At 64.4% G+C, this 27,949-nt stretch overlaps 2 protein-coding genes across 8 annotated transcripts; one reads left to right on the top strand and one right to left on the bottom strand.

The window, feature by feature from the left end:
* The first annotated feature begins 1,214 nt into the window (after positions 1 to 1,214).
* On the top strand, positions 1,215 to 18,807 carry GLIS2 (GLIS family zinc finger 2). Of its 3 annotated transcripts, XM_051836288.2 has the most exons (7): positions 1,215 to 1,404; positions 13,339 to 13,577; positions 14,250 to 14,422; positions 14,707 to 14,877; positions 14,956 to 15,089; positions 15,169 to 15,287; positions 16,237 to 18,807. In XM_051836288.2, exons 2-7 carry the CDS (start codon positions 13,406 to 13,408, stop codon positions 17,028 to 17,030), a joined length of 1,563 nt encoding a protein of 520 aa, XP_051692248.1. In that variant the 5' UTR covers positions 1,215 to 1,404; positions 13,339 to 13,405; the 3' UTR covers positions 17,031 to 18,807. The 3 variants fall into 3 exon arrangements, with proteins under 3 accessions (XP_051692248.1, XP_051692249.2, XP_069920095.1); XM_051836289.2 differs by lacking the exon at positions 1,215 to 1,404 and having other exon boundaries at positions 11,988 to 13,577; positions 14,716 to 14,877; XM_070063994.1 differs by lacking the exon at positions 1,215 to 1,404 and having other exon boundaries at positions 11,992 to 13,577.
* A 443-nt stretch (positions 18,808 to 19,250) lies between these two features.
* PAM16 (presequence translocase associated motor 16) lies at positions 19,251 to 26,517 on the bottom strand. Of its 5 annotated transcripts, none has more exons than XM_070064029.1 (6): positions 26,386 to 26,501; positions 24,014 to 24,088; positions 21,039 to 21,123; positions 20,143 to 20,279; positions 19,837 to 19,902; positions 19,251 to 19,404 (listed from the first exon to the last, which is right to left on the bottom strand). In XM_070064029.1, exons 2-6 carry the CDS (start codon positions 24,047 to 24,049, stop codon positions 19,318 to 19,320), a joined length of 411 nt encoding a protein of 136 aa, XP_069920130.1. In that variant the 5' UTR covers positions 24,050 to 24,088; positions 26,386 to 26,501; the 3' UTR covers positions 19,251 to 19,317. The 5 variants fall into 5 exon arrangements, with proteins under 5 accessions (XP_069920130.1, XP_069920131.1, XP_069920132.1 ...); XM_070064030.1 differs by lacking the exon at positions 24,014 to 24,088 and adding an exon at positions 24,632 to 24,832 and having other exon boundaries at positions 26,386 to 26,448; XM_070064031.1 differs by lacking the exon at positions 26,386 to 26,501 and adding an exon at positions 21,410 to 21,581 and having other exon boundaries at positions 24,014 to 24,083.
* Between the last annotated feature and the right edge of the window lie 1,432 nt (positions 26,518 to 27,949).

Raw genomic sequence — 27,949 nt, 5'->3', positions numbered from 1 at the left:
TCCGGGTCGAACGCACCTACTAGGCACCACGCACGGGGATAACGCGTGATCACGGTCTACACGCTCCCGACTCGGGGCCCACGCATGAAGACGGAGTCACACCACCCGAGCTCGAAGCCTCCTCCGGGGGGGATGCTCCCCCGCAGCGCGGAGCCACGACCGGCCGCCGGGCGGGGGCTCAGGATGAGCCCGCACCCATCGGGACCGAGTCCGTGGCTCAGCGTGAGGAGGTGGCAGACGGCTTGGCCTGGCGCGGGGCTAGCGCGCCGGCGAGCATCTGTCCACTCACTGCACCGAGGCAGCCCCAGAGTCACGCCGCTCGCTCCGGCCCGCGGCGCAGGTGGTCCCCACCGCCGGGATCAAGATAGGGACCCGGCGGAGGAGGCCGGGACTGCTCAGGCCGAGCCTCGCCCTTACTCCACCGCGAGGGAAACGGAAGCCAAGGGCAGCCCGAGGTCCAGCCGCCGTGTCGGACCTGCTCGAGGGGCCGAGCCGGGCCTCGAACCCCGGTCAGCGCCGCCCGGGATCGGGAGAGACCGCCGTCCGCCGGGCACTGCCTGCGCGTTCCTGGAACCCGGCTGGGCAGAGGGCGCGAAGCGTGCGGAGAGGCGTTCCTGTCGCCCTCCCGCCGCGCGGGGCCGCGGGGGGCCCGGCCAAGGTGACCCCGCCGGGGCAGCCGAGGGTCCCCGCCTCCTCCTCGGCCGCCGACACCTCCGCCCTCGTCGCGGGCCGCGGGGCTTTTCTCGCGGGCTCCCCCGCCACCCCCACCCCGGCCACCTCCCCGCCGTGTCCTAGCGCTGCCCTCGGGCGGGGGGCGGGGCCGGGGGCGAGGATGGGGCCGAGCGGGACGCGCGCGGCGCGGCGGCTGTCCGGCGCCCCCTCGCGCCCGCCCTCGCGGTGCCCGCGCCACGCTCCCCGCCGCCGCGCCGCCCTCCTCCGCGCCCCTCCCCCGGCCCAGCGCCGGGCGCCCGGCCGCCCCCTCCCCCGACGCGTACGGCCCCGCCTGGCAGCTGGCGCCCCGGGCCTGGGGCCGCGGCGGCGAGCGGGGTTTGCTGGGAGGGGCGGGAGCGAGCGAGCGGGCGGGCGCGGGCGGGAGGGAGGCCGCCCCCCGCGCCCCTCCTCCTCGCCTCCGCCGCGGCCCCTCCTCCCGCCGCCGGCCTCCTCCCTCCTCCCTCCCTCGCTAAGACATCCCCGCACGGCCCGGCCGCCGCGGCCACCTTCCCTGCCCGAGCTGCAGATGTGGCGGCGCGGCCGGGCGCCGGGCGGCCGTGCCAGGGCAGCCCGCGCCGCGTGAGCCTCGCGTCCCGGCCCCCGCCCGCCCCAGCCGCTCCCCGCTCGTCCCCCCCCGCCGACCCCCGACCGCCGGAGCCCGCAGCCGGGAGCCCCGCCGCCCCCGCCGCCGAGGTAGGAAGCCCCCGGCGTCGCGCCCTGGGCACGGGGACCGGGCGGGGGGCGCCTGTCGCGCTCTCGGGGGCCGCGGGGCCCGAGGGTCGCCCCCGTCGTCGCCGTCCGCGCCTCGCCCCGGGCCATTGTGAGCCCCCGCCGAGGCCCCTGCGCGCTCGCTCGCTCGCTCGCTCGCGCGCTCCCTCCCTCGCCGGCTCCCTGGCCGCCCTCGGTCTCCCGGTCTTTCTCCTCCCTCCCTGCCCGCCCTCTGTCCGGAGGCCGGGCGCAAACTTCAGCGGGGAAGTTGGGCGACCGCGGCGGGGGCGACTGCGAGGGGAGAGGGGGCCACTCGGAGCCTGGGCACCAAGTTGGCCGGGGCCGCGGGGCAGCCGCACCTCGCCTCGGCTGCACCCGGCTGTTTCCAGCAGAGGATCGGAAAGGTGTCTTTTTCTCTTCCCCTTGTCTGGGAAGGTCTCCCTCCCGCCGCTCCTGCGAACCCTGGCCCTTCCCTGGGCCCCAGGAGGGGCATCCCTGGGGGTTGGGACCAGCGGTCGGAGTCCCATCCAGCACTTGTACCCCGCCCCTGCCCTCGGGCTGGAGGCCAGAGGGGGGCTTGGCTGGGTGAGCAGGGCAGGGGTATCCAAATGCCTGAGGGCGGGTCTGGAGCTGGGGAGGAGGGGGTGAGGCAGGTGCATCCCCCGGGAGGGAGAGGCCTGTGCCTGCTTCCCGCTGGCCCCCTGGAATGGGGCTGGAATCCAGTCTGGCACCTGGAGGCCTTGGCACCCTGCCCTGCCCAGCAGGGTACTCAGGCCACAGCAGGGCAGCGTGCCGCCTTTCTGCCCATCCAGGAGGGGCCCGCCCAGCCTGGCCAGAGGGTGGCCGGGAAGCTCTGGTTGCAGGGAGCTGCCCAGCCCTGCCCTGGGGCCTGGGGAGCTGGAAGGGATACTGGGAGGAGCCCTGGGCCCCCAGCCATCAACCCTGGATCCTGGCTCTGTAGGGAACGCTGGACACCGAGAGGGCAGCCAGGCCAGCCGGGGACCTGGCCAAGGCCTGGGCTCCCGTGGGTCTTGGTCTGGGCCTGGGATAGTGGCCGAGCGGCCATCCAGGGCGGCTGGCACTCTGGGTAGCAGTCGGTCATCCTGTGTGTGCTGGCCTCCTGGAGGGATGGCAGCCCCCCAGGCTCGGGATGGGGGAAACGCCCCGGCCCACTCCTTCCCTGCCCTGCTGTGCAGTGCCACAGTGCCACAGCTGTCCCAGCCCAGCCCACTGCCCCACCCCCACCCCGTGACCTTGGAGCCCTCCCCCTCTGCTCCTCTTTCTCTCCTCTGGGCCCAGGAGGGGCCTCCCATTGGCTGTGGTCCTCACAGGGGGAGAGGCTGCACCTGGGGCCCCCCAGGACACCCCTCCAGAGCTCCAGCCCAGCCCTTTGCACACCCCTCCCCAGTTCAACTTGGCCCTGCCTGCAGCTAGCCAAGCTGTGCCGGCAGGGTAGGACATTGTTTTGGGGGCTGGGGGTAAAGACCCCTTGGAAGCAGCCCTGTTTTCCTTAGCCTCCTCCCCTCCCCCTCCTTTCCGGCGCTGCCATTAGCTCTGACCCTCTGACCCCCCATGCCTGCTGGCCCTTCCCTGTCTGTGACCTTTCACCTTCGGTGTTAAATCCCTCCAGCTGGGGCTGTTCGGCCCCTGAGTGACCCTGGCCCAGGCCCCCCGGGGGGCCTCTTTCTGCTGCTGGCTCTCAGGGACACCTGCCAGTCCCCTCCCTCACCCATGGGAAGAGGGTACCCTGGAAGCCAGACAGTGAGTCAACGCATTCCCAGGCACCACTGCTTTTGGGGATTTGCTAGGGCCAGGCCACAGCCTGGAGGGCGAGTGGGAAAGCCCCTGGCTTGGGAGGCAGGCGTGGTGGGTTCAGGTCTCCAATCTCCTATCAGTTCCCGGATCCTTCCCTTTCGGGGCCTCAGTTTCCCTGTCTGTAAAGCCGCCGGGTCAGACCAGGTGAACATCCTGGGCTGCAGATTTCAGGAGAAGCTGGGGGTGTGGGGGCTTGAGATGGGGCCGGGGAGGGAAGTCCACCGAAAGCCAACTCTCAATTATCCGTGGGTGGAGCCGCTATGAATAACTGGATGCCACAGACATCTCAAAACCTCATTTTAAACAATTGTGTGAACCGCGTTCCCCCAAAGCTTTTGTCTGAGAAGCCCAGCTGTGAAGGCGCAGCCACAGCCATTTCTTCTGCCTGGCTCCCTTCGCGGGGAGCGGAGGGCCAGAGTGCGACCCTTGGGGCCTGGAGGGAGGCCTGGACCCCACCTCTGCCGCCCCCTCACCCTCCTTCCCTTCCCTGGCCTGGCCTTGGCCCCTGGCGAGGGAGCGTCTTCTCCCCACCTAATCCGCCCGGGTCGGGCTGCGGTGTGGACGGAAGAATGCTTTCCTGGCGACATTTTCCCATATGCATTTCCATCCACCCCACTGGACTCGCAGGGGGCCTAAATTTCCCTCTTGGGTGTGGGGGCCTGGGCAGGCACTGGACAGAGGTTGGGGCAGTCCCAGGATTTGGGGGGGGTGGCAGCAGCTGTGGCTGGGGGACCAGATGTTGGAACCTGGGCCTACAGCAGAGCTCTCTGGGAGGCCAGCTGGGGGCTTCTGGGACCCTGCTTCTGCCCCTCCTGCCCAGATACCTCGTAGGTTCCTGCCTCCCAGGGGAGGCCGAAGAGGCACCTCCCCCAGTGGGAAAGTGGGATTCCAGAGGAGAGACCCTGAGCTGGGGGAAGTGGTCCAGGCAGAGGAGGAGGAAGGCGCCCCAGAGTCCCCCTCCACTGGGGTCGCGATGGTTATTTCATATTTCACAGCACATGCCCGAGGCTAGTGGGGGCCTCTGGGCGGTACTCCTCCCCAGGTCAGTACCCCTGAGAAAGGGGCCTGGGGGGCACCCGTGGTCGGCAGGGCTGTGTCTGAGACCCTCTCTCGCCTGGGGATGGGGGCTCGGGGACCAGCCAGAAAGATGCAGCTCTCCCTCCTCTGCCTGATTCCTCCCCTCGGGGGGCTGTGAGGTCCTCAGGGATGGGCTGAGGCCCCAGTCTGTGCCTGGGGACGCCAGGGCCCCAGTGGCTTCTTGCCCGGGGGGTGGGGTCACAGCTGCTGCCCCAGTGGTTTCTGGAGTGGCTGCCCGGCCCCACCCTGGTGGATTCTGATTCAGGTGTGGCCAGGGGCAGGGACTCCACATTTCCGACAGGCACCTCTGTGCTTTGCTGATGGCTAGGGCTGGGCCACTGCCTCGGTGCGGGGCAGGGACCTGCTGCTGCTGGTGGCTGCTAGACCCAGGCCTCTGTCCCAGGTGGCTGGGGCAGTGCAGTGGGCCCGGGGCTGGAGCAGCATGGAGAGCCCTGGAAGAATCCAGCTCACCCCAATGCCTTCATTGGCGTGGTGACTTCGCAGGCGCCCACACCTCTGCCTGACAAGTGAGGGAACTGAGGCTCCCGGTGGCGCAGGGCGGGGCCTGGCCATGGCTGGGGAGCCTGGTGGCCAGTTCCCGGGCTGGGATTAGCAGGGGCCCTGCTCTGGGGCTGCCAGAGGTTCTGCTTGCAGGTCTGTTCTCACCCTCCAGGGGTGGTGGGAGGGGAAGTCTGGCCCAGGTCCTCAAGGGGCCCCCTCCCCCTCCCTCACAGTGGGTCCCTGGGGAGTCGCAAAGGCCTGACCTAGGTGACCCTTCTCCCTGCCACCCCGGGGGGCCTCTCCCTCCAAGTGTCCCCAAGGCTTGGCTCTGGCCTTCCAGGGCTCCCACAGCTGGGATGCAGGATTCTGGTTGGCTGATGGCTGGACTGGGGGGGTGCCTTGGGGTGTGGAGATGGGAAGTGAGTCCAGCTGGGGGGGGGGCTTGCCCCTGCCCCAGACGCCCTCACTGGGGGGCGGGCAGAGGGAGGCTGAGACTCTCCCAGGCGTCACTCGCTGGGCCGCCCTTTGTCTCTGCTGCCTCTGGGAGCCAGGTCGCGCCCCCTGCGGGGAGGGGTCTGCCTGAGTGTGGGACTGCATGTGCTGTGCGCTCCAGCTTTGGCAGATGGCTGCCGGGGGTGGGGTGGGTGGGCTCAGACCCAGCCCCCGGCCCCCTCCTCCAGTCATGGCCAAGGGCGGTTGGGAAGGCAGCAGAGGCCCCGGGAGACCTAAGCCCCCTCCTTCTCCCCACCCCCGCCCACGGCTGGGAGCCTGCAGGAGAGCGGCCTGCCCCTCACCCGGTCTCGGCCAGGCCAGGCGTGAGGCTGTCAGGGCCGGTGGAGGGAGTCGAGGCTGTGAGATTTGGGGGCTCTCAGGGTCAGGAAGGAACAGAAAGGACCTGGAGCCCAGGGCTGGCTGGCCCTGGCCCCTAAAAGGTCAGTTTAACCCAGGACCCCCGCCCTGCACCGGGCAGACGCGTCTGGAGGGAGCGCCTCTCCCCCGCCCCCCACGCCGGTCTGGCTGGCAAGTCCCAGCCTGCCTGCGCCCAGCTTCCCCCAGCTCTGCCTCCGTCCAGAGACCCTGGGCCCCTCCCCCACGCTTCCCGCAGACTGACCCCAAGCTTTGCGTCCCCTCCTGCCTTCCCCCCTCAGTGCTGCCGGCCTCCGCCTACCGGCTCCAGGGCTCCAAGTGGTCACCCTCATGGTTCTGAGGACGGTGGGCCTTCAGGGCTTGCAGCAGGCCAAGCCTGGCAGGGTGCTCCCTTTTGGAAGGGGGAGGACGTGGGGTGTGGGGGGAGTGGATTGGAAACTGCCCGGCTCCTGGGCTCGCTCTGCTACCCAGAGTGGGACTGCAGCCGTCCGTGGGAGGGTGGGCAGTGCGAGGTGAAGCCGGGAAGCTGAGTCCGTGGGGTTGTCCCAGCTGACTGGGTGGTCTCTACCAGCCCCTACCCACCTCCAGGTCTGTCCTGGGATCCCTTGGCCCCGGGCAGGGAGGAAGAGACAGCCGAGTTGGGACCACAATGAGCTTCTGTCCTTGACCTTGGTAAACCACCTCCACCTCGTCTCCACTACCTGTGCACCTCGGCTGGGGGCAGGCGGGCACTCATTCATCGCCAAACCTCCTCTCCCAAGCAGCAGGTGCACTGGAAGGGGGTGGTTGGTGTTTGAGCTCCAGTTCCGCTCCTCTCACGATGGGGAAACTGAGGCCCGGGGCCTCGCCCTGCATCAAGTTGGATCACGTCTGGTTTTCTGACTCTGAGTCCCAAGGACTTCCCACTCTGGTGGGAGCGGTGGGTTTCGGCCAAGGGCTGTGGGAAAGGGGCAGTGAACTGTTGGTGAGGTCAGTGGGCTCAGGGGAACCTGCTGCCAGAACACCAGGCCTGGGGGAGACACCAGGGCGCTGGCACAGCTGCTCCTCAGTGGGCTTCGCCGAGGCATTCACAATGTGTGAGTGAGGACCTGGACCCCGGGCGGCTGCTGGGCCATGCGCGCTGCCTTCAGCCGTGTGGGGACGGAGGCAGGTCCTTGTGTAGGGGCTGGGTAGAGCCCTCTGCCAGAGGCAGAGGCCAGGGAGTTCATCAGGGAAGACTTGCTGGAGGAGGAGGCAGGACTATGGGGACCTGGGAGACTGTGAAGCTGGAGCCAGCACCTGAGAGGTGTCAGGTTCTGCAGAGACGGATCCTGAGAGAGGAAGATGCCCGGGGACAGGAGACCCTGCAGGAGGGGCAGACGGTGCTGTCTGTGCAGAACCCTTCGTGGCTCCCTAGTGCCCGCCGGGCTCATCCCAGCCTCCCTGCTGCGGCTCTTCCTTTCCCGCCTCCTCCTCCACTGAGTGACAGGCAGACTCGCTGCTTTCGGGGGGCTGCATGGTGGGAGCTCAGAGTGGGTGACAAGAGTCTGTGCCCCTCCAAGCACTGTGCCCTTGTCAGGGCCCCCAGCTGGGAAGTGGGGAGGCATGCTGGCCGGTCCCAGCCACAGGGACCCCCGAGCTCCCTCTGCCCCTGACCCCGGCCACGTGGCTGCCTCAGGTCTGCACTGTCTTCCAGGCCTTGCTCCCTCTGATTGCCCCGTGGGCCCCCCAGAGCACAGTGGAGGGCCAGGTCCTGGAATGCGGGGCTGTGTGATCCAATCGGATAAATGAGGCGGTGAGGACAGGGCAGAGTCCAGAGCCTGCCTCACCTGCTCCTGCCTGCACTTGGCAGGTGCCTGCCCCAGGGCGGGGGTGGGGGGCCATAGGCATGGGCCCCCTGGGATGTGGCAGGCGCCTGTGGGTCCACCTGCAGCCAGGCTTGGTTTGGGAAGCTCAGTGGTGCCTGGGCCTTGTGTCCAGTCTGTTCCCGACACTGGGGCAGGGCGTCCCTTCATGTCCCGGGTGTGCTGTGTTTGAGCGCAGGTGTGACACCTATGCCCACCTGTATGTCTGGAGGCGCTTGGGTGCCCATCCGTGTCCTTGGGGACACTGGCTCATGCGTGTGCTGGCCCCGGAGAGCTCTGTGAGTGGCCAGCCCTGCCTGTGTCTCAGCCTTGCTGGGTGTGTGTCCCTGTCTGGCTCCCCCAGTGCCGGCCCCTCCCAGGGATTTGGGCGGCCTGGGCCCGCCCTCCTGTCTCCCCCCCCCCCCCAGCCCAGGCGGGCGTGGGGGCTGCTTGGCGGGCTTGCCTCTGGCTGCGGCCCAGGTGCAGGCAGTGCTCGCGGCCCCACGCACCCCCCCAGCTGGGCAGACGGCAAAATACCAGACATAGTTGTGCAAAGGTGGCTGCAGGCGGGAGGCAGCAGGGGGTGGGGGCCGTCCGTGGGGGCCCTGAGCCACCAGGACAGGGGAGGCCTCCGTGCCAGGTGGGGCCCTGCAGCTGGCCGATCCGTGTGCTGGGCCCCCCAGGTGCCGCCTCGCCCTCCCTGGAGTGCCTCTGCTGGGGCATCTGGAGCCGGGACTGGGGAGGGCCGTGGGGGGAGCCAGCCTCCAGCCCCCAGCTTCAGCTCTTCCTGAACTATCCGGGTGACCTTGGCAGGCCCAAGTGACTGTGCGGGCACTCCCAGCCCCAGACCGGAAGTGAGAATACCAGTTGTTGTCATCTCCTGTGTGGTGTTTCCATGAGGAAACTCAAGGGACAGCGGGGTGGCCTGGCTCTGGGTGGCTCTGGGGCTCCCGGTGTGAGGCGCCCTCAGGTGCTGCTGCTGCGGGTGGGGGGAGGGGGAGGCTTTGGCTTTCTCCCAGGCCCCCAAGGCAGAGCAGAGTTCAGCCCTGGCTGGGTCATCTGGGGGCCCTCAGGCTCCCACCAGGCAGGCCCGCCCTCCCAGGGGACCTGGGGGTGCTGGCTGGGTGCCCATCTTGGGATGGGGTGGGGCATCTGCTGAGCCAGTGGGTCCCAGGGAAGGCGCCCCCCAGGCTGTTCCAGGAAATGCTGTCTGCTCTGGCTCCTCTCCTGGGACCCCTGGGCCCAGGCCTCAGGACCAGCCCCTCCCTGGCCTGGGAGGCGGCCCCTCTTGCTGCAGTGGGCTCTGGAAGGTGACCAGGCCTGCTGTGGTCACGCCGCAGGACAGCCGAGGCTGGAGGCTCCGCTGTTCGGGGTGGACTGTGGCATCTGTCGGGGAAGGCCAGACCCCCACTCAGCCTTCCTCAGAGCTGCAGACGGGCCAACGTCCGGGCACTGGGCAGTCGTGACGACCCAAGCGGCACCTTTTATTGCAAGTGCCTACTGTGCGCCAGCACTGTTCCAGGCGCTGAGTGCTGCACTGAGCTTTCTCCTCCCCAGGAGCCCCTGGCGTGGAGGGGCACTGCTGGTGTTACCCCGTTTTAGGAGCGAGGCGGGGAGGCAGCTTGCCCAGGTTGCTTGGGCAGGAAGCAGCGGAGCCAGGTTGGGGCCCCAGGAGGTCTGACCTATATTTGGAGCGCTGTTGCCCGGTCAGGAAGGGGCATCTGGGACAAGGCCTGTCTGGGGCCCCCAGCAGGCCCTGCCGCTGCCCTCCAGCCCCCGCTCCTGGGCGGCCAGGGAGGGTGGGGCTCTTGGCCAGAGCGGGGAGCCTCGCGGTTCCCAGGAATGCCAGGTTGTGGGGCCGTTTGCCTTGGCAGCTCTCTGCCCTCAGCTCTCCAAGCCTCCTGGTGGGCCCCACCCGGTCGGCCCCTCCAGCGCCCACCCACTGCCGGCACCCCCGCCCCTCCCAGCTCTGCCCCTTGTCCACACAAGCCCCTGGACCAGGCCCGAGCCCTTTTGTCTCTCCCCGTGACCATAGGCACAGGAGGGGCTGATGCAGCCAGCTCTGCCACAGACAAGCTGTGACCCTGGACGGGTTACCGAGTCCCCTGAGCCTCAGTTTTTACATCTGTAAAATGGCCGTGAATTGCACCTGCCTCAGCAGGTGCTGGCATGTTGCCGAACCACACGGCTGGCTGTGGGCGCTGTCATTCTGATATTGGTGCATGGCTCCAGGCCTGGGCTTGCCACCCCCTTGTGCAGGCACCTCCTCCTCCAGCCCTCAGTCTCCCCACCTGCAAGACCAGAGTGCTCAAGTGCCGGGCCCAGTCTCCAGAGCCAGGGCAGCCTCACAGCAGGCCTTGTCCGATGGGACAGGGGTTCAGGGACCTGCTCCCTGGACTTCTGGGAGGCACATCTTGGGCTGACCAAAGGACAGTTTCAGGCCCTCGCATGACCCCACACTGCTGTGGGGTGTGCAGGGGTGCAGCCTGCTCCTGCAGACGGCCTGTCCTCTCAGCGAGCCCCAGGGCGGGCATGCACAGTGGGAACCTGCCCTGTGCCCCACCCACACCCACACAGGCACCCCCCAGGCTCAGGACCAGCCAGCCGCTGGCACCAGAGCAAAATTCCATCTGCTTGGCTCCCCCCCCCCACCCCCGGTAGCCTGGTGACCTTGAGCCTCAGTTTCCCAGAGTGGCACACAGGGGTGTGGACCATGGGCAGGGTGGTGCCCAAGGGACTGAACCTGGCTGTTTGGGGTAGGACCCACCCCCAGCCAGCGGTCCTGGGCCTCAGTTTCCTGGAGCTTGCAGGCCCTGGCCGCTGCCCTCCAGTCACCAGGGTGAATGGAGGCTGGCTTCACCTGTGCCGCCTACCTGACCGGGGATGGGGGGCCAAGCGTGGTGAGCAGGGGCTCCTCGGTGCGCTGCAGCTGGGCCGGCTGGTGGCGCACAAAGGCAGCTATTGTCTGGTCCGGCCGTGGGGGGCCTAAACGGCCCACCCTCCTGTTACCACCCCCCTCCCCTTGCACCAAGCCGGGGGTAAGGGAGGGCTCGCCGTCCCGGTGGTCCCGCGCTGCCGCCACCGCTTCCTCCCGCGCCTCACTCTAATTAGTTCCTTTCGCCGCCTCCCCGCCTGGCCCGTGGGGACGCGCCTGGGGTCGCCGGTGGCACCTCCGCGGCACGCCGTGCAGACGTCTGGGAAACTGAGGCCCGGGGTATCGCACGCCCTGACCTCACGCTGCACCCTGCGAGCGCCCGCGGGTGTGCGCCCCGGGAGCCTGGGCGCGCGGCTGCTGCCCTGAGCGAGGCAGGTGGCCACCTCGTCCTTGGGATCACGTCCCCTCCCTGGTCGTGGGCACTGAACCGGTTGGGGGCGTGGCTGGCCCCTGGAGGTGCCGGCAGCGCCTGGTCCTGTCCTCCTCTGGGCTTCCGAGGCTTTTAGGCGGTGGGAACCCGCTCTCGCCTGCCCCCTTCACCCGACCGGGAACAAAGAGCAGAGCGAGCCCAGAGCTGGCTGCTGCCGGCTGCGGGTGGGGGGTGGGGACACCTTGAGGTTGGCCAAGGTCGGAGCCAGAGTGGGGTCACAGGCCCCCTGGGGGCCCCTGCCCCGGGGAGGAAGAATTCTGGGTGGGGCCGGCCTGGGGTGGAGGTACTGGGAGGTGTGGACTATGGGGCGGCTCCTTCCTCCTTTCCCAGGAGAGGGAGGCGGCGCCCAGGCTGGGCCCTGGCTTTGGCTTCCACAGCCAGGAGCCCTCCCTGGACAGAGCCCAGGGGGGCAGGAAGTAGGGGTGGGGCGGTGTCCCTGGGGGCTGCGCCTTCTGATCAAGGCGAGTGCTGGAGCCCCTGCTGCTTGGGGCACTGAGCTGGGCCTCGGCTCCCAGGACAGGCTCCTTCCCTGGTCCTCCCTACCTCTAGGGGTGGCCGTGTCCCCTGCAGGTCTTCCGCCAGCCCCCTCTAGTCTGGGAAGTGGATGGCAGTGCCATCCTGCCCTTGTGGTCCCCTCTCCGGCTGTGGGGAGGCCTGTGGCCCTGGGCCAGCGGAGGGACCAGGCCACCAGCCCTTCCTGGCTCCTGAATTCTTAATCAGCATAAATATTTACTTCCTTCCTCCCCTCCCAGGCTCCCAGCACAGAGCAGCTTCAGGGAGGTTGGACTGGGCCTGTGTCTAAAAATAAACAGGTGGAAGGACAGGCAGACAGACAGACATGAGGGGGGCGGGGGTCAGGCAGAGGGCAGCCCAGGCCCATCCATCACCCGCTCGCCCACCTGCCAGCTGTGTGGCTGGGAGCATCTGGTACAGGCAAGGCTTGGCTGAGGAGCACATCTGAACAGAGGTGACAGCTCCGAGTGGGACAAGGTGCAGACCCACGCTCTGACGGGCACACCCATCCCAGGGCTGGCGACTCCCGTGCTAGCCTGTGGCCGGGCCCCCTGGGATGGATTCCCGGATGCAGAGGGGCTGGGGGGGGGGCTGTCTTCCTGGTGTGCGGAAAGCCTTCGCAGAAGTCAGTGTGATCAGGAAATGAACCTGCCAAGGAGCCGGCCCCGGGGGAGGATTCCTTGGAGAGTGTCGTCAGGTGGCTGTGTACCCATGGGCCGCACAGGCCACCAGGCAGACCCAAGGGCGAGGAGCAGCGAATGGTTTGATCATGGGCTGGTTCTATACATCCTTTTGGATTAGGGGTGAGAACTCTGATATGGTGGCCGGTGCCGCGGCTCACTAGGCCTGGGGCGCTGGTACCCCGGGTTCTAGTCCCGGTTGGGGCGCCGGATTCTGTCCCGGTTGCCCCTCTTCCAGGCCAGCTCTCTGCTGTGGCCCGGGAAGGCAGTGGAGGATGGCCCAGGTCCTTGGGCCCTGCACCCCATGGGAGACCAGGAGAAGCACCTGGCTCCTGGCTTTGGATCAGCGTAACACGCCTGCCATAGCGGCCATTTGGGGGGTGAACCAACGGAAGGAAGACCTTTCTCTCTGTCTCTCTCACTAACTATGCCTGTCAAAAAAATAAAACAAAACTCGGATATGGTGACTGGCATAGGCTTCCACAGCAGGTGGATTTCAAGGTGCACGAGTCACCTCCACGAGGGTACAGGCAGCGCTGCTGCGGTAGCGACGTCTGAGCTCAGAATGCAGTTAACCTTGTTCTTGGGTCAGTGGATGCTGGTATTTCATTGATGTAAAGAAAACGACACCAGTGAGATTCTAGGAAAATTACGGTGAAAATTAGGACGCGCGAACTTACAATAAAAGAATATCACCAATAAAAAGTGACATCTGAGCTTGTCATTGACCACCAGACAGAGCGGCTCTGCCCTTCCTGCCCCAGGTTGGCCTGGCTGGCCCACAGTCCCCAGCTGCCCCCTGGTGGCAGCCCAGGGCCCTGAGGCTCCTGGGAGCTGGGTGATGCTGTTCCCAGACCCTCGGGCTCTGCACAGTGGGCCTGGTTCAGTGGAGAGAGCTGCAGCTGCCTGCCAGCAGCCATGAGCACGTGTAAGGGGCGCTCTGCCGCCAGCCGCCAAGGAGCCCTCCCGGACTCCAGGGAGGACGCCGTTGCTCCCCTGGCCTGCTCCTGTCTGGGCTGACCAAGCCTGAGTTCCAGGCACGACTGCTGGGACTTGGCTAGCAAGGTCCTGAGAGGCCATCTGGCGGCTCTGTGACTTGAGGCGGTGTTGCTAAAGCTCAAAGACTCAGAAGTGGGTGTGGAACCTCCGGGTGGGTAGCTGGTGCTCTCTTCCCGTGATGGCTGCTGGCCAGGCCACTCGGAGCTCTCCCAGCCTGGAAGACAGCCTCCCGCTGCCCTGCTGCGCCCAGGGCGTAGCACAGCCGCTGTTCTTCCACAGGTTCCTGCTGCCTGCCGCCTGCTGCCTGCCACCTCCCGCGCCGCCAGCCCCCCCCCCCCCCATCGCCATGCACTCCTTGGACGAGCCGCTCGACCTGAAGCTGAGCATCACCAAGCTCCGGGCGGCGAGAGAGAAGCGGGAGAGGACGCTGGGTGCAGCCCGGCAGCGTGCTCTGCACAGAGAGCTCGGCCTGGTGGACGACAGCCCCACGCCGGGCTCTCCGGGCTCCCCACCCTCAGGTACTGTGCTGGCCAGGGCAGGGGGACACAGCCATGAACGAACCATGGCGGCAGAAGAGCGACCAAGGTGTGTGCGCGCGGGGAGCAAGCTCCTGCGTTCTTGGAGAGCTACCCACACCTTTGTCATTCTCTGCCCAGACTTTATCCTGGGAGGGAGCAGGGAGCCGGGGCCTGCCCAGTTCACAGCCAGCTCGCAAGCCTCTGGGAGGACCTGGCAAGGGGAAGCGGGGACCCAGTAGTAGTCGTGAGGTCCAGGACTTCAAGGTGCAGTGATCGACCCAGGTGGGGGACTGGTGAACTGGGGACTGAGCCAGCAGGTGCTTCCAGGGGCTGCCCGGTACTCAGGCGTGGTGTTCACCCTTGCTGCCCCTCCCAAAAACCTGGACTCAGCACATCCTGAGGCTCTTTAAACAGCCAGCCCACTCGCTGTACAGAAGGGAGCACTGAGCCAGGAAGGGACCCTGGAAAAGTACACGGGTTCCCACCTTCCCATGTGATGGGGTGCCAGGAACCCTGGGTTCAAGTTCCTGTCCCGTTATTTGCTCTGTGCCAGACCACTCCCACCTATACAGTGGCTACTTCCCACTTCCTGTCTGCCCCAGCGTCACAGTAAGGATGCAGACACGGGAGGATCCCACCTGCCAGGACCCCTGAATTGTGCCTCTCCCCTAGGCTTCCTGCTGAACCCCAAGTTCCCTGAGAAGGTGGAGGGGCGCTTTTCAGCAGCCCCCCTGGTAGACCTCAGCTTGTCACCGCCATCCGGGCTGGACTCCCCCAATGGTAGCACCTCACTGTCCCCTGAGCGCCAGGGCAACGGAGACCTGCCTGCAGTGCCCACAGCCCCGGTAAGCAAAGAACTGGTATTGTCTCCTGGGGCAGCTCCAGACAGTGGGAACCTGCTTCCTCGCTGTTCTGGAAGCTCCCTCCAGGTGCTGGGGCCTCCCCACGGCCCTCGGATGCCTCCTTCCTATCAGGGAGACCCCAGGTGTGGCACTGAGGGCCTGCCCCCCGCCCAGTCGTAATTCCTTCTGTGTGCAAGGACCCAGATGAGGTCTCATGCGCAGGAGGGGCGGCCCGGGGAGGGGGTCCCTTCTCGCCAAGCAGGACAGTGACCCACTCTCACCCCCAGGACTTCCAGCGCTGTTTGGACGGTGTCCCCAGCTCCTTCCACTTCTTCCTGCCCCTGGGCTCTGGGGGCGCCCTGCACCTGCCTGCATCCTCCTTCCTCAGCTCCCCCAAGGACAAGTGCCTCTCGCCAGAGCTGCCCCTGCCTAAGCAGCTGGTGTGTCGCTGGGCCAAGGTGAGTGGGGACGGGAGGAGTGGAGCGAGGGCAGGGCAGGCACCCCACCCTGGCTGAGAACCCTCCCCGGCCCCGCAGTGTAACCAGCTCTTTGAGTTCCTGCAAGACCTGGTGGACCATGTCAACGACCACCATGTCAAGCCCGAGAAGGACGCCGGGTACTGCTGCCACTGGGAGGGCTGTGCCCGCCACGGCCGAGGCTTCAACGCCAGGTGAGGGGGACGGCGAGGAGCGGGGGGGGGGGGCAGGGGTGTCGGGTTGCTGAGCCTGTGCCCCCCCTGCCCTGAGCAGGTACAAGATGCTCATCCACATCCGCACGCACACCAACGAGAAGCCGCACCGCTGCCCCACCTGCAACAAGAGCTTCTCCCGCCTCGAGAACCTCAAGATCCACAACCGGTCCCACACCGGTGAGAGGCCGGCCGCGCGGGGCTTGGGCCCGGGTGGCGGAGGGCGGCCTAGGCAAGGCCAGGGCCTGCCGGCGGAGGGACAAGTCAGTGTTCACGGCCCTTTTCCGAAAGCCGCCTGCAGGGGGAGGCCTTGCCCCTGGGCTTGGTTCCTCACCTCTGCCCGTGCCCAAGTAGAGCCAGCCCTGGCCAGGGAAGCCACTGACCTAATGTTAAATTGCCCAATCACTGCATTAAAAAGAACAAAACAAATGTGACGACGTTAGTTGTAATAATATATTTCATTGAACTTGTTATACTCAAAGTCATCATTTCAATATTTAAAAAAATTCAGTGAGACGCTGACAGTCATTTCACACAGGTGTTTGGAATCAGCCGTGTGTCCTGGGCCTGCCTCCTGCACCACTCCAGCTGTGCTTCCCCGCCTCAGTGGGAGGGCGGTTGGCACAAGGGCAACGCTCACCACAGGCCAGGCCCCTGCGAGGGCTTTGTTAATTATATGAGGATATTTCAAAAAATTCATGCAAAATGGAATCAAAAGATGCTTAATGTGGTGCAAAACAGTTTTGAAATCTTTTCATAATATGCATTTTTTCATGAAGTTTTTGAAGGATCCTCATATGCATGGGTTTCAAATTTTTTTGCAATTCCAATTCCGTGAACCTTGGGCAGTGCCTTCGTGTAGTCTCCAAGGCCACCCGCTGCGTGCTGACGTTCACAGGAGCCTGAGAGGACAGTGAGGCCACGGCAGAGCTGGGGTCGCCCCGGCTCTGTGCTCAGCTGCTGTGCCCCTGGGCCCCACGCTTGGGACTACCTGTCTCCCTCCCATGCCCTCGACCAAACTGGCCAGTCCAGGCTCTGAGGGAGCTCTGACCTGTCCAGCAGGTGGGTACATGGGGAGACATGGGAGGGAAAGACCCTCACGCTACCCACCTTGCCTGTCCACCCGCAGGTGAGAAGCCCTACGTGTGCCCCTACGAGGGTTGCAACAAGCGTTACTCCAACTCCAGTGACCGCTTCAAGCACACGCGCACCCACTACGTGGACAAGCCCTACTACTGCAAGATGCCCGGCTGCCATAAGCGCTACACGGACCCCAGCTCGCTGCGCAAGCACATCAAGGCCCACGGCCACTTCGTGTCCCACGAGCAGCAAGAGCTCCTTCAGCTGCGTCCTACCCCAAAACCTCCACTGCCTGCCCCCGACGGCGGCCCCTACGTCAGTGGGGCCCAGATCATCATCCCCAACCCTGCCGCCCTCTTTGGAGGCCCCAGCTTGCCCGGCCTGCCCCTGCCCCTGGCCCCCGGCCCCCTCGACCTCAGTGCCCTGGCCTGTGGTAATGGTGGGGGGGGTGGGACTGGAGGGGGCATAGGTCCTGGGCTGCCGGGTCCTGTCCTGCCCCTCAACCTGGCCAAGAACCCGCTGCTGCCCTCGCCCTTTGGGGCTGGCGGACTGGGCCTGCCTGTGGTCTCCCTCCTTGCTGGCTCCGCTGGCGGCAAGGCTGAGGGGGAGAGAGGGCGTGGGTCAGCGCCCTCGAGGGCCCTGGAGGGCCGCAAGACACCCCTGGAAAGGACGGAGAGCAGCCGCTCCCGGCCAAGCCCCGACGGACTCCCTCTGCTGCCGGGCACCGTGCTGGACCTGTCCACGGGCGTCAACTCGGCAGCCAGCAGCCCCGAGGCGCTAACCCCTGGCTGGGTGGTCATCCCGCCGGGCTCCGTGCTGCTCAAGCCGGCAGTGGTGAACTGAGCGCCCTGGCCAGCAGTGCCCGCCTCGACGAACAGAAACCCTCTGTGAAGTAGCAATAATGTCCTTGGCCGGGCTTGCTTGGCTGTACTCCTGGGCAGCCCCAGCCCGGGCAGCAAGGATGGTGCTAGGTCACTGCTGGCTCCCCGGCTCCCGGGTGAGGACTCGGACCTGCCGTCCAGTGAGAGCTGTGCTCTTGGGTGCTGAGGCCTCGCTCACCTCTGCCCTACAGCCTTGGCGAGGCCCGCCCATCCCCCACCAGACCCCGTTCCCCTTCAGCCTCCCACCCTGGTGCCTCTCACCCAGTGGCCAACCTGGACGGGTCGCCCCTCTCCCCACCTCACTCACCTGCCAGCTACAGGGTGCAGAGACCGCTGCCCCCGTCCCAGCAGTGGGGGTGTCTGCCCTCCCTGTTGGTGCCCCACCCCCTCCTGCCTAGGCTCATCCAGCCCTGGCCCTGGAGGCTCTTTGGACCCCTTCCCTCTGGAGGGACAGCAATAGACGCAGGCCCTGCCAAGCCACAGGAAGCAGCTCTGTTCTGCCCGCCCCTTGACAAGGCGCCTCCCAGCTTGCTCAGAGAAGGGAGGCCTGCTCTGCCCGCTCTGCCCGCTCTGCTAGGTGCCCTCATCCCTCGCCTCGTCCCCATGACAGCACTGCCCGAGGGGTCGTCCCCTCTCTGGGCTGGACAGCATTCTCCAACAGGAGAGCTGAGCATCCACTTGCCCCTGCCCCTGGAGCCTCCTCCCTCTACTTCCTGGGCACCCTGGGGGTGTGGAAAGCAAGGAGGGAGCCCTGAGCTGGGGAGGTCCCACGTCCAGCCCCAGGAGGTAGGAGGTGGCTTCAGACCTGGGGCCACCAAGTCACAGCATCCGGGGGAGCTCTGGAGGCCATGGACTGAAGGTGCTGGACAGGCCTGGGGCTGAAAGAGCCTGGATTTGTGACAGGGTGTTCCCTGGCTTCTCCTTTCCCCCTTTCTTAGAGGTGTCTCTCCCCTGACCCCCTTTGCCCAGCTGGTTCCCCCCAAGATCTGTGTTTCTCAGAGAGCCCAGGGCTGCTATGAGAGTAAGCTATGGACGCTGGAGATCCATGTACCCCACAGCCCACTGCCTGGCCTGAAAACTGGGCCGTCTCCCCACCTGGCAGTGGGGCACCCTGGCCTCAGGGCCTGCCCTCTCACTAAGGCCACAGGATGGCTAAGCCCTGCTGTCTTCCCACTGGCAGAGCAAAGGAGCTGCCAATAGCAGCAGGCCCCCCCCCAGACTGCCCTTCTGTCCCAGAGGGGTCACCCTGACCCGGCCCACCCTGCTGTTGGGCTCAGACCCCAGCCCTGACAGGCCTGGCTGTGCTGGCTCTGCCCCTTGAAGGGGCCGTGAGCAAGGTAGGAGGGAGCTGGTCTCCTTTCTTTGGCCCCCACCCAGGACCCAAAGCACCCCACCCATTAGGGCCCCAGGCCTTATGTCCCCGGCTGGGGGGCCGTGGGTTTGAGAGCAGAGGAGGGGGCACTGGACAGTGGCATTAGCTCGGCACGTGACTCCGCATAGACCAGGCTTACGAGGGCCGGTGTACTCTTTGTCGTCGTCGGTTTGTTGTTGCACATTCCAGGATATCAGTATTTTAACAGGTTCTAAGTGCCTTTCTATTGTAGCTTATGTTTTTCCTCCTCTTGGCTCCATTGCTGTTAGCATAGAGTTTAAAAAAAAAGAGATAAGCTAATGATATAACAATATATTCCTCCACGTCAGAGGAGTTTATAAAGAAACAATAAAAGTGTTGCAAGGACGCTCCCAGTGTCTGACAGCCACCTGACACTGCACCCTCACCACCACCCTGTGCAGGTGTGACTGCAGGACCGAGCATCCCGGAGCCAGGTCCTTGTCCTGCCACACTGCCTGCCGTGGCTCAGGGAGAGGCACACTGGCGCATTCTAGACCCACAGGCAAGATGCTGCACTGAAGCCCAACCCCAGGAGGGGGGCTGGGGTAGCTCTGAGGCCTGAGGGGAGGGCGAGGGCAGAGCCCAGGAAGGTGACCCAGAGCAGGGGTCTGGCAGGACACCATGGCGGGGAGCTGGTGCTAGCCCACCCAGTATGTGGCAGACCCAGGCCAGGCTGGCTGCTAGTCCCCAAGCTCACGTCCCCAGACACCTCTGGGCTGTCAAAGGCCACTGCTTGCACAGAAGGAAAAGCGAGCTGCCTGCTGGACTCTGGATGCAGCACACAAGAACCACAGGACAGACGTTTATTACCCAACTATAAATTAGAGGTGGTGGGGCGGTGCAGGGAGTCGAACCGTCACGTTTTGGGTGCCTGCCCTCTCTCTCTCTCCTCCTGGGCCTGGATCCTGAGCTCCTCATCCAGGCGCTCCTTCGCACGCACCACCTGGGGGCAGGAGGTCACAGGTGATTGGGCTAGTGGCCGAGCCTCTCCCTTGACCCTGCCTGCTTCCCCGAGGAGCTGTGGGATACAACCGCCTCCCCCAGCAGCACCCCAGGGTGGAAGCGATGGTCCAAGGAGGGGCTGAGCCTGGGTGTTTGCAGGTCTGCGGCCACAGCAGCAGGACTGACCCCTCACCAGCTGGTGTTCCTGTTCCTTCCAAGTCCTGACTGCTGTGGGGCCACTGTGGGGACACGGCCCCATGGGCCCTGTGGGGCTGAGGCAGGCAGAGGGTACCAGCCTAGGGGTCCTCTTTGAGGTTGGGGTGCACCCATCCACCAAGCCTTTAACTGCCAGCTCCCCTGATGGAAACAAGGGACTCCAAGTGTGGAGAGGAGGTCTAAGGCCCTCCCTGCTCCCAAAGCTAAGAGCACTCACCTTGGACTGCAGGTAGAAGGAGCCGCCCACGGACTTGTCATTCACCTTAAACAGGTGCTCGTAGTTCTGCAGAGGAGCGGAGGGAAGAGGGGTCACGGCCTGCATGGGTGGGGAAGCTGAGACAGCTCTGAGGACAAGCTAAAGGGCTTGACGTCTGTCCCCACGCCACCAGCTACGCCATGCAAAGCAGGAGCACAGACGTGTGCAGCTGCCAGGCCACAGGTGCAACACCAAGCAACCGTGGCTCTGCCAGAAGCTCTGCCCTAAGCCCGCCCTCACCTCCCAGGAGCCCGCCTGGTGACCCACCTTCTGGATCTCCTCAGGGCTCAGCTTGGAGACGTTGAGGATCTGCTGTGCCTCCTGGAGACTCAGGCCTGAGAGGCTGGAAGCAGCTGCAGACTGGTGGCCGGCGCGGCCCCGGGCGTCGGCTGCTGCCCGGCTGGCTGTGTGGACACGTGGGCGATGGCTCAGCCTGTGGCAGCCCAGGGCTGCCCCCGGGACTTCCGAGTGGGTGGCTCACCCCTGCCAGGTGGCATGGGGCAACAGACAGAGCACTGGTGGCCAGGAAGCTCTCTTCTCCAGAAGTGGGCTTTTTGGGGGAATGGGGCAGGAAGTGAGGACAGACACAGCTCACAGGTTCCTGGACCCGTCTAGACCACAGGATGACCCTATCCTCTTCTCTCCCCTCCCCCACTCCAGGGGCACAGCCAAGTAGGGCACTTCAGGCTACTATGGGGACCCGACCCAGAGAAGCTGTGGCAGGGAGAGGTGGTGACAGTGCTGCTGGGATCTGGCTGCCCACCCAGTACCCTGACCTCCAGGGCAGGCTGCCCTGCATGACCTCTTCCTTCAAACACCCTACAGCCAGGCGCTGCACGCTTTCTCCTCCGGAGTCGAACAGCACCTACCCTAGGCTTTGCAGCTGCTTAGGCTGTGTTGGGTTTACTCAACTGTCTCGAAAGTGGAGTGTGGATGCGGCAGCGTCCCGAATGCGTAGGGGGCTGGGCGGGCCATCTGCTGACCGCTCCTAGAGGCTCATGCTAAGCAGGTTCAGTGAAGACAAAGTTCTCCCTCCCACGCAGAAGGGCACAGAGGCCTGTGTTGTCCCAGACTAACCAAGCTGCAGAACCCCAGCTGGGAGCAGGGGTCCCCACATTCCACAGGGAAACCCAACATGGGCAGAAGCACCCCAATGCGCTTACCTGCAAATTCCTGCCGCAGGGCCCGTGCAAAGGCCTTGCCCACCACCTGGGCGCCCATCACAATGATCTGGGCCAGGTACTTGGCCTGCGGGCAGAACAGGCACCTGGTCAGGCTTTCTCATGGCAGCAGAGGGGGGACCCTGGAGAAAGCTGCATGAGGTGGCTTTAGATACTTGTCAGAGACGCCAGAGGCAGGCCAGACACCCCATACCTCCCTGGCCTTTGAGAAAGGAGCCAAGGCAACATGGCTGCAGGGGGTGGAGGCCGCTGGTTTCAGGAAACGCTGCGGCCTGGGAGCCAGACACGGGGCCTGCCACCAACTCACTCTGCACCGGAGCTAACGGCGGCTCCTCCATGCTTCTGAAACTGACCTCTGTTACGCCTGTCGGGATCAGATCCACCCAGGTTCTCAAAGACTATCGAACTCCTGTGACAGTCACTCGGTGGGGCCAGTTCACGCACCAGCACCACCTGTGGCACCACTGTGCCTCCTGAGCACCGGTTCCCGGCTGCTTCTCTTCTGATCAGCTCCCCACCAACATGCTGGGAAAGGAGCGGCAGACAGCTCAGGATCTTGGGACCCTGCCACCCCCGGGGGAATCCAGATGGAGTTCCTGGCTCCTGGCTTTAGGCTGGCCCAACTCCTGGCTGTTGTAGCCCTTTGGGGAGGGAACCAGCAGACAGAAGATCTCTTTAACTGCCTTTTTTAAGCATTCTTTTCATTGCCTTTGCTTCTTTTGCCATTGGTTCACCCCCCCAATGGCCGCCGCGGCCGGTGCACCGCGCTAATCCGAAGGCAGAAGCCAGGTGCTTCTCCTGGTCTCCCATGGGGTGCAGGGCCCAAGCACTTGGGCCATCCTCCACTGCACTCTCGGGCCACAGCAGAGAGCTGGCCTGGAAGAGGGGCAACCGGGACAGAATCCGGCACCCTGACCAGGACTAGAACCCGGGATGCCGGCGCCACATGTGGAGGATTAGCCTATTGAGCCGCGGTGCCGGCCCTTTTTTCTTTCTTTTTTAAAAAATATTTATTTATATACTTAAAGGCAGAGTCACAGAGAGGCAGAGAGAGAGAGAGACAGAGATGTTTTCCATCCATTGGCTCACTCTCCAAATGGCCACAACAGCTGGAGCTGAGCTGATCCGAAGCCAGGAGCCAGGATCTTCTTCCCAGTCTCCCACGTGTACAGGGGCCCAAGGACTTGGACCATCTTCTACTGTTTTCCCAGGTCATAGCAGAGAGCTGGATCAGAAGTGGAGCAGCCGGGACTCGAACGGGCGCCCATACAGGATGCAGGCACTGCAGGTGGTGGCTTTCCAGCTACACCATGACGCCGGCCCTCAACTTTGCCCTTCAAATAAGTGAATTTTTAAAGTCATGCAGGAACTACTTAGAGCAAAGCAGTTTCCACCTTCAAGGAGCTGAAAGCCCAATAGGAGGGCATTCAGACACACACTCTAAGGACCAAACACTTCAGAGTAGGGCAGCCCCATCTGCTCAGGGCTGGCCACTGCTCACGGTGCTCCACCCAGCACTGACTGCAGATACACAGCCTCTGAGCCCTGCACTGAGGGAGCTCACAAGCAGAGGGGCGAGGTTACACACACCCTAAGGCTGTGGGTTCCAGGAGCTGGCACCAGAGGGAAACCTCGGGAACAAGCGAGCACTGCCGCCCGGCGGGATCCAGAGCCGAGCAAGCCCAGCGAGGGGCTCCACAGACTCCACTGGACTCTAGACTCCAGAACCGGCCTCTGGCGTCCAAGGACCTAGCGTCCCTAACAGGCGGGATGTGACCACAGGCCTGTAAGGGAATGCATACAGAAGTGGGTTTGGAGTTCACAAGTTAGGTGGACATTTCACTGCAGAAAGCCAAGCCCGGGTGGCAGGGGCAAGGAACAGCCGCGGCTCTGGCTCACGTGTGCGGGTGTGTGTGTATCTCATCTGACCCTGCTCTTCTTGCCTAAAGCCACTGCTACAGGGGACAGGCGGCTCTGAGGTCGAGCGCTGATGGCCAGCAGGTCACGGCATCCAGGCCTCAGAGGCCGCCTCCCACAGCAGCCTCATTCTCTGCTACCACGGCCCATCACATGGCCTTGTAATCACTGTTTTACTTTTCTGACAAGGCCAATGACTGATGCTCCACACAATGCATGCTGGGAACTGAAGCTTGGGGGCTGGCTTTGTGGTGCAGCAGGTAAAGCTACCGCCTGCAATGCCGGCAACCCATATGGGCGCTGGTTCCAGTCCCTGCTGCCCCACTGCTGATCCGGCTCCCTGCTAACGGCCTAGGAAAGCAGCCGAAGATGGCTCAGGTGCGTGGCCCCTGACAACCCAGTGGGAGACCTGGAAGCAGCTCTTGGCTTCAGCCTGGCCCAGCATTGGCTGTTGTAGGCATCTGGGCAAAGAACCAGCAGATAGAAGACCTCTCTTTCTGTCTCTCTAACTCTTCCAAATAAGTAAATAAATCTTTAAAACAAAAAACAGACCTTGGGTCAGTGTTATGGTGCAGTGGTTTAAGCCTCCACCTGCAATGCCTTAAAGGACCCAGTTCAAGTCCCAGCTGCTCCACTTCTCGTCCAGTTCCCTGCTAATGGCTTGGAAAAGCGGCGGAAGATGGCCCAAGTGCTTATGCCCCTGAACCCATGTGGGAGACCTGGAAGAAGCTCCTGACCCTGGCCATGGAAGCCATTTGGGGAGTGAACCAGTGGACAGAAGACCTCCCTGTTTCTCCCTCTCTCTCTCAGTAACTCCCTCTTTCAAATAAGTAAATAAACCTTGATAGATACATAGAGAACTGAGACTACAGAGATAGGACCTGGACAGGGGTCTAGGTTCCTAGCTTCATCCTGGCCCAGCCCTGACTACTGTGGGCCTTTGGGAAAGGAACCAGTGGGTGGGAGAGCTCTCCATCTCTTTTCCTATCACTCTGCCAAATAAGATAAAAAAAAAAAAAAAAAAAATACTGAGCACCTACAGCTAGGCTGCATGCCAAGCACCGTCCAGGCGTCATCCCAGGCAGTCCCTGTTACAGCCCCTTTCTGGCCTCGGCCTACAGGAGAGGAAACTGCAATCAGGGCTGAGGACTTGCCCAGGTTCACACAGCTGGCACGTGCGCACAGGTGGTCCCAGAGCCTGCCACGGTGCCCGCCATGCTGCCCCCCTTGAGAGACAAGACAGCTCCCACAGGGACCTTGGTGGCCCAGGAGGCCACCTGGGCAGCTCCCTTGACCACCGGGATAGTGTAGGGAGCCTGGCGCCCCACCCTGGGACAGCTGGAACCGCAGGTCACCGTGCCACGGGGCAGAGGGGGAAAAGGACACCTTTCATCCACGGTTCACTCTGTAGATCCTACAACAGTTGGGCTGGGCCAGGCCAGGGTCAGAAGCCTGGAACTCCATGCAGGTCTCCTGCGTGGGTGGCACGGACGGGCCAAGTAACTGGGCCATCAGCTGCTGCTCTCCCAGCAGCATCAGCAGGAAGCTGGACTGGCAGCAGAGGAGCTGGGACTCAAACCCACACTCCAGTGAGAGCTGCAGATGCCCACGCAGCGACTTCAACTGCTGTGCCACAACGTCCCCCGGGGTCCACTTACTGCTATTCTTCACGTCACAAACGAGGCAACGGCCAGACAGTGCGGAGGGTTCTGATGAGGCCCTCTGATTCCCTGGGGCGCGGGGAAGCCAAGACGTCCACCGGAACCGGAGTCTCGGCTCGGCAATTCTGGGCAGGTGACTCAGCCTCGGAACCTCAGTTTTCTCTGGAGAGAACACCCTCCTCACAGAAGACTTGGGCCCTCAGAAGTGGACAGGAAGACAGTGACGGCTGCCGTGCTTCGGGCTAGAAGGCGCCCATCAAACCCTCCCAGCACCATCTCTGGGCCTCACCATGCTCAGAGCAGGTTCCTGGGAGCCGAGCTTCGCCAGTGCAGCGACCACGGATAATCAAAGCCAGCAGCTGAAATCCCTCCCACAAGGCCCCAAGGCACCCCACAGTCCACTGACACTTAGGCCTGAAGGTCCCAGCAAGAGAAACCAGCCCACGTGGCACCCACCTTCAGGTCTAGCTAGCTAGTGAGCACCGGTCAGGGCCGTGGGGCTCCGACTCCGGGACCCACAAAGGGCACCACGGATGCTTTCTCCTCTGGGAGTGAAGCCATGAGGTCGGGAAAAGGGCCACGGACAAAGCAGGGGTGGGCTGCACTCGGGAACGTACAAGTGGGTCACCTGCCCAGAATTGCCGAGCGGAGACTCCAGTTCCGGTGGACGTCACCCTCGCCGCTTCCCCGCGCCCCAGGGAATCAGAGGGCCTCCATCAGAACCGATGTGGGGCAGAAGCTCCAAGGAGCCAGCTTCCAGACCCTGCCTGCCACGCTCCCAGCCCTCGGGGTGGGGCAGGGACCACCACTCGGGCACTTATCACAGTATTCCCAGGACGGCGCTGGTGCAGCAGGTGCCCCAGACACATCTGAATCAATGTGGCTAAGGATCGACACTTAACCAGGCCACCCACAGCTCTGCTTTGGCCATAGTTCTATGCCCCTGGATAGGGTTTCCGAATGCCCCCTGACCCCGCCGCTAGGGGTCAGCCCCCTCCCCAGCTGGGGACTCCGGTTCCCTCTCCCCTAGACCCTCTAACCCTAGGTCGGCGCTCACACCTTACTCACCCTCAATATCCGCCCCCCTCCCACCTGTCGAAACTCAGGACTCAGCCCTCGCCCCGAGCCTTCCCAGGCCCCTACTCATCCCTCCCCACGCCTCTCTATGCGTTGTCACGTCGCCTTGTCCCGTGCACTCGCTGCTTTCTCCCCCCGCGCCGTTCTGCTTGGCAGAGAGCGGGGCTCCCAGCTCAGCTGGGGCTCAGGCTGCGGCGGCGAACGCGCGCCCAGGACTGGCCCCCGACTCCGTGGGACCTGAGCTTCAGGCTGCTAATCCGTAAGACGGCAACGCCAGCAGCAGGACCCCGAAGAAGCCGCTGAGACTTCTCCACGGGCCGCCGCGTCCTCCCGCCCCACCTGCGCGGCGGCCGCGTGGGGAACGGACAGAACCGGCGCTCCAGCGCCCACCGGCCCGTGCCCCGGCTCTCGGCGCCCACACTTCTCGGTGTCTCGGGGCCCACTTCAGGTCTCCCACGTCCTTGGAAAAGCCACCTTCTCGACGGGGACAACACCGACGTCGCAGGACCCCAGGGCCCCGTGCCCACGGGTCTTCCCGCCACTTCCCCTGGACTCCCCGACCCTGCTTCCGGCCGGGCACACGACATCCACGGCGGTCGCACAGCCTGGAGCCCGCAGCCTGTGTCTCCCTCCCAGGCCCGGGCTCGGGCGCCCCTCCGCCCGCAGCGCCTCACCATGGCGGCCGCTCTGAGGCAGGGGCGCCGCTGCTGGCTTCCTGCCCCGGGGCCCCGGCTCAAAGGTCAAAGGCTGCTAGAGAACGCGTGCGCGAGGCCGCTCTGAGCATGCGCGCTGCTCGGCCGGGGCGGGGCGCCGGCGGTGACGTAAAGGAGGGGCGGGGTGCGGCGGGAGGCCCCACCCCCACCCCCACCCCGCGCTCCTCGGCGTACCGGGAACCGGGGACGAACCTTCGCTGCTCTCCGACTGTCCACGCGCTACACCAGCGACAGCAAGTGCACCTCGCTCAAACGTGGGGCAGTTTATTCCCTTGGTTTTGCAGGGATAGTTGGAACTAAAACATTATATGAAATAAACCAGTATATGGAGGAAGATGCCAAACCCTTGGTGCATTCAATAAAACGGGAAACTTTAAAAAAAAAAAAAAAAACTTTACTATTTAAAAGGCAGAGTTACAAGGAGAGAAAGAGAGACAGAGAGATCGATCCTCCATCCACTGGTTCACTCCCCAGATGGCCACAATGACCAGGGCTGGACCGAGCCAAAGCCAGGAGCCAGGAGCTTCTTCCATGTCTCCCACGTGGATGGCAGGGTCCCAAGCATTTGGGCCATCACTTGCTTCCTCCCATGATGCATCAGCAGGACTGCTGATCAGAAGTGGAGCAGCCAGGACTCAGCTCAGGCATTCCCAGCGCCCTGACATGGGATGCGAGTGTCCCACAGTGCCCGCCCCACACTCACCACTTCAAAGTGCACAGTCGAGTGCTTTTTTTTTTATTTTTTATTTTTTATTTTTTATTTATTTATTTATTTTTTGACAGGCAGAGTGGACAGTGAGAGAGAGAGACAGAGAGAAAGGTCTTCCTTTGCCGTTGGTTCACCCTCCAATGGCCGCCGCGGCCGGCGCACCGCGCTGATCCGATTGCAGGAGCCAGGAGCTTCTCCTGGTCTCCCATGGGGTGCAGGGCCCAAGCACCTGGGCCATCCTCCACTGCACTCCCTGGCCACAGCAGAGGGCTGGCCTGGAAGAGGGGCAACCGGGACAGAATCCGGCGCCCCAACCGGGACTAGAACCTGGTGTGCCGGCGCCGCTAGGTGGAGGATTAGCCTAGTGAGCAGCGGCGCCGGCCCAGTCGAGTGCTTTTTAGTATTTTCAGAGCTCTGCAGCCACCGGCACCATCTAGTTCCAGAAAACTCTGATCTCTCGGTGCCAGACACTCCCCATTCCCATGGCCCCTGCCCCTGGCCCTGCCCCTGTCCACCATTCCACACCTGCCCGTTCTGAGCACCTCCCAGAAGGCAGGACTCTTACCTCTTCCTCCACTCCTGGATGTCAGAGGCTTGGAAGGTTGTCTGCGGCGAGGCAGACACTCCCATGTTTGTTGATGGACTGTGCCCTGGACCACTGCCAGCCCCACCCCCACCCCCACCCCCAGCCTGGTGCCTTTGATCCCCCCCCCCCCCCCCGCAGGCTCTGCGGCCGGCTCTCCACTGGCCTTCGGGGCGCAGCTTTCAGCTTCAGGGTCACCTCCTCCGTCCCTGAACACGATGCCCCCGCACGGA

The sequence above is a fragment of the Oryctolagus cuniculus genome, chromosome 19 (genome assembly GCF_964237555.1).
Source record: "Oryctolagus cuniculus chromosome 19, mOryCun1.1, whole genome shotgun sequence".
NCBI classification, from domain to species: Eukaryota; Metazoa; Chordata; class Mammalia; order Lagomorpha; family Leporidae; genus Oryctolagus; species Oryctolagus cuniculus.
This window is presented reverse-complemented; position numbering and strand designations above follow the sequence as displayed.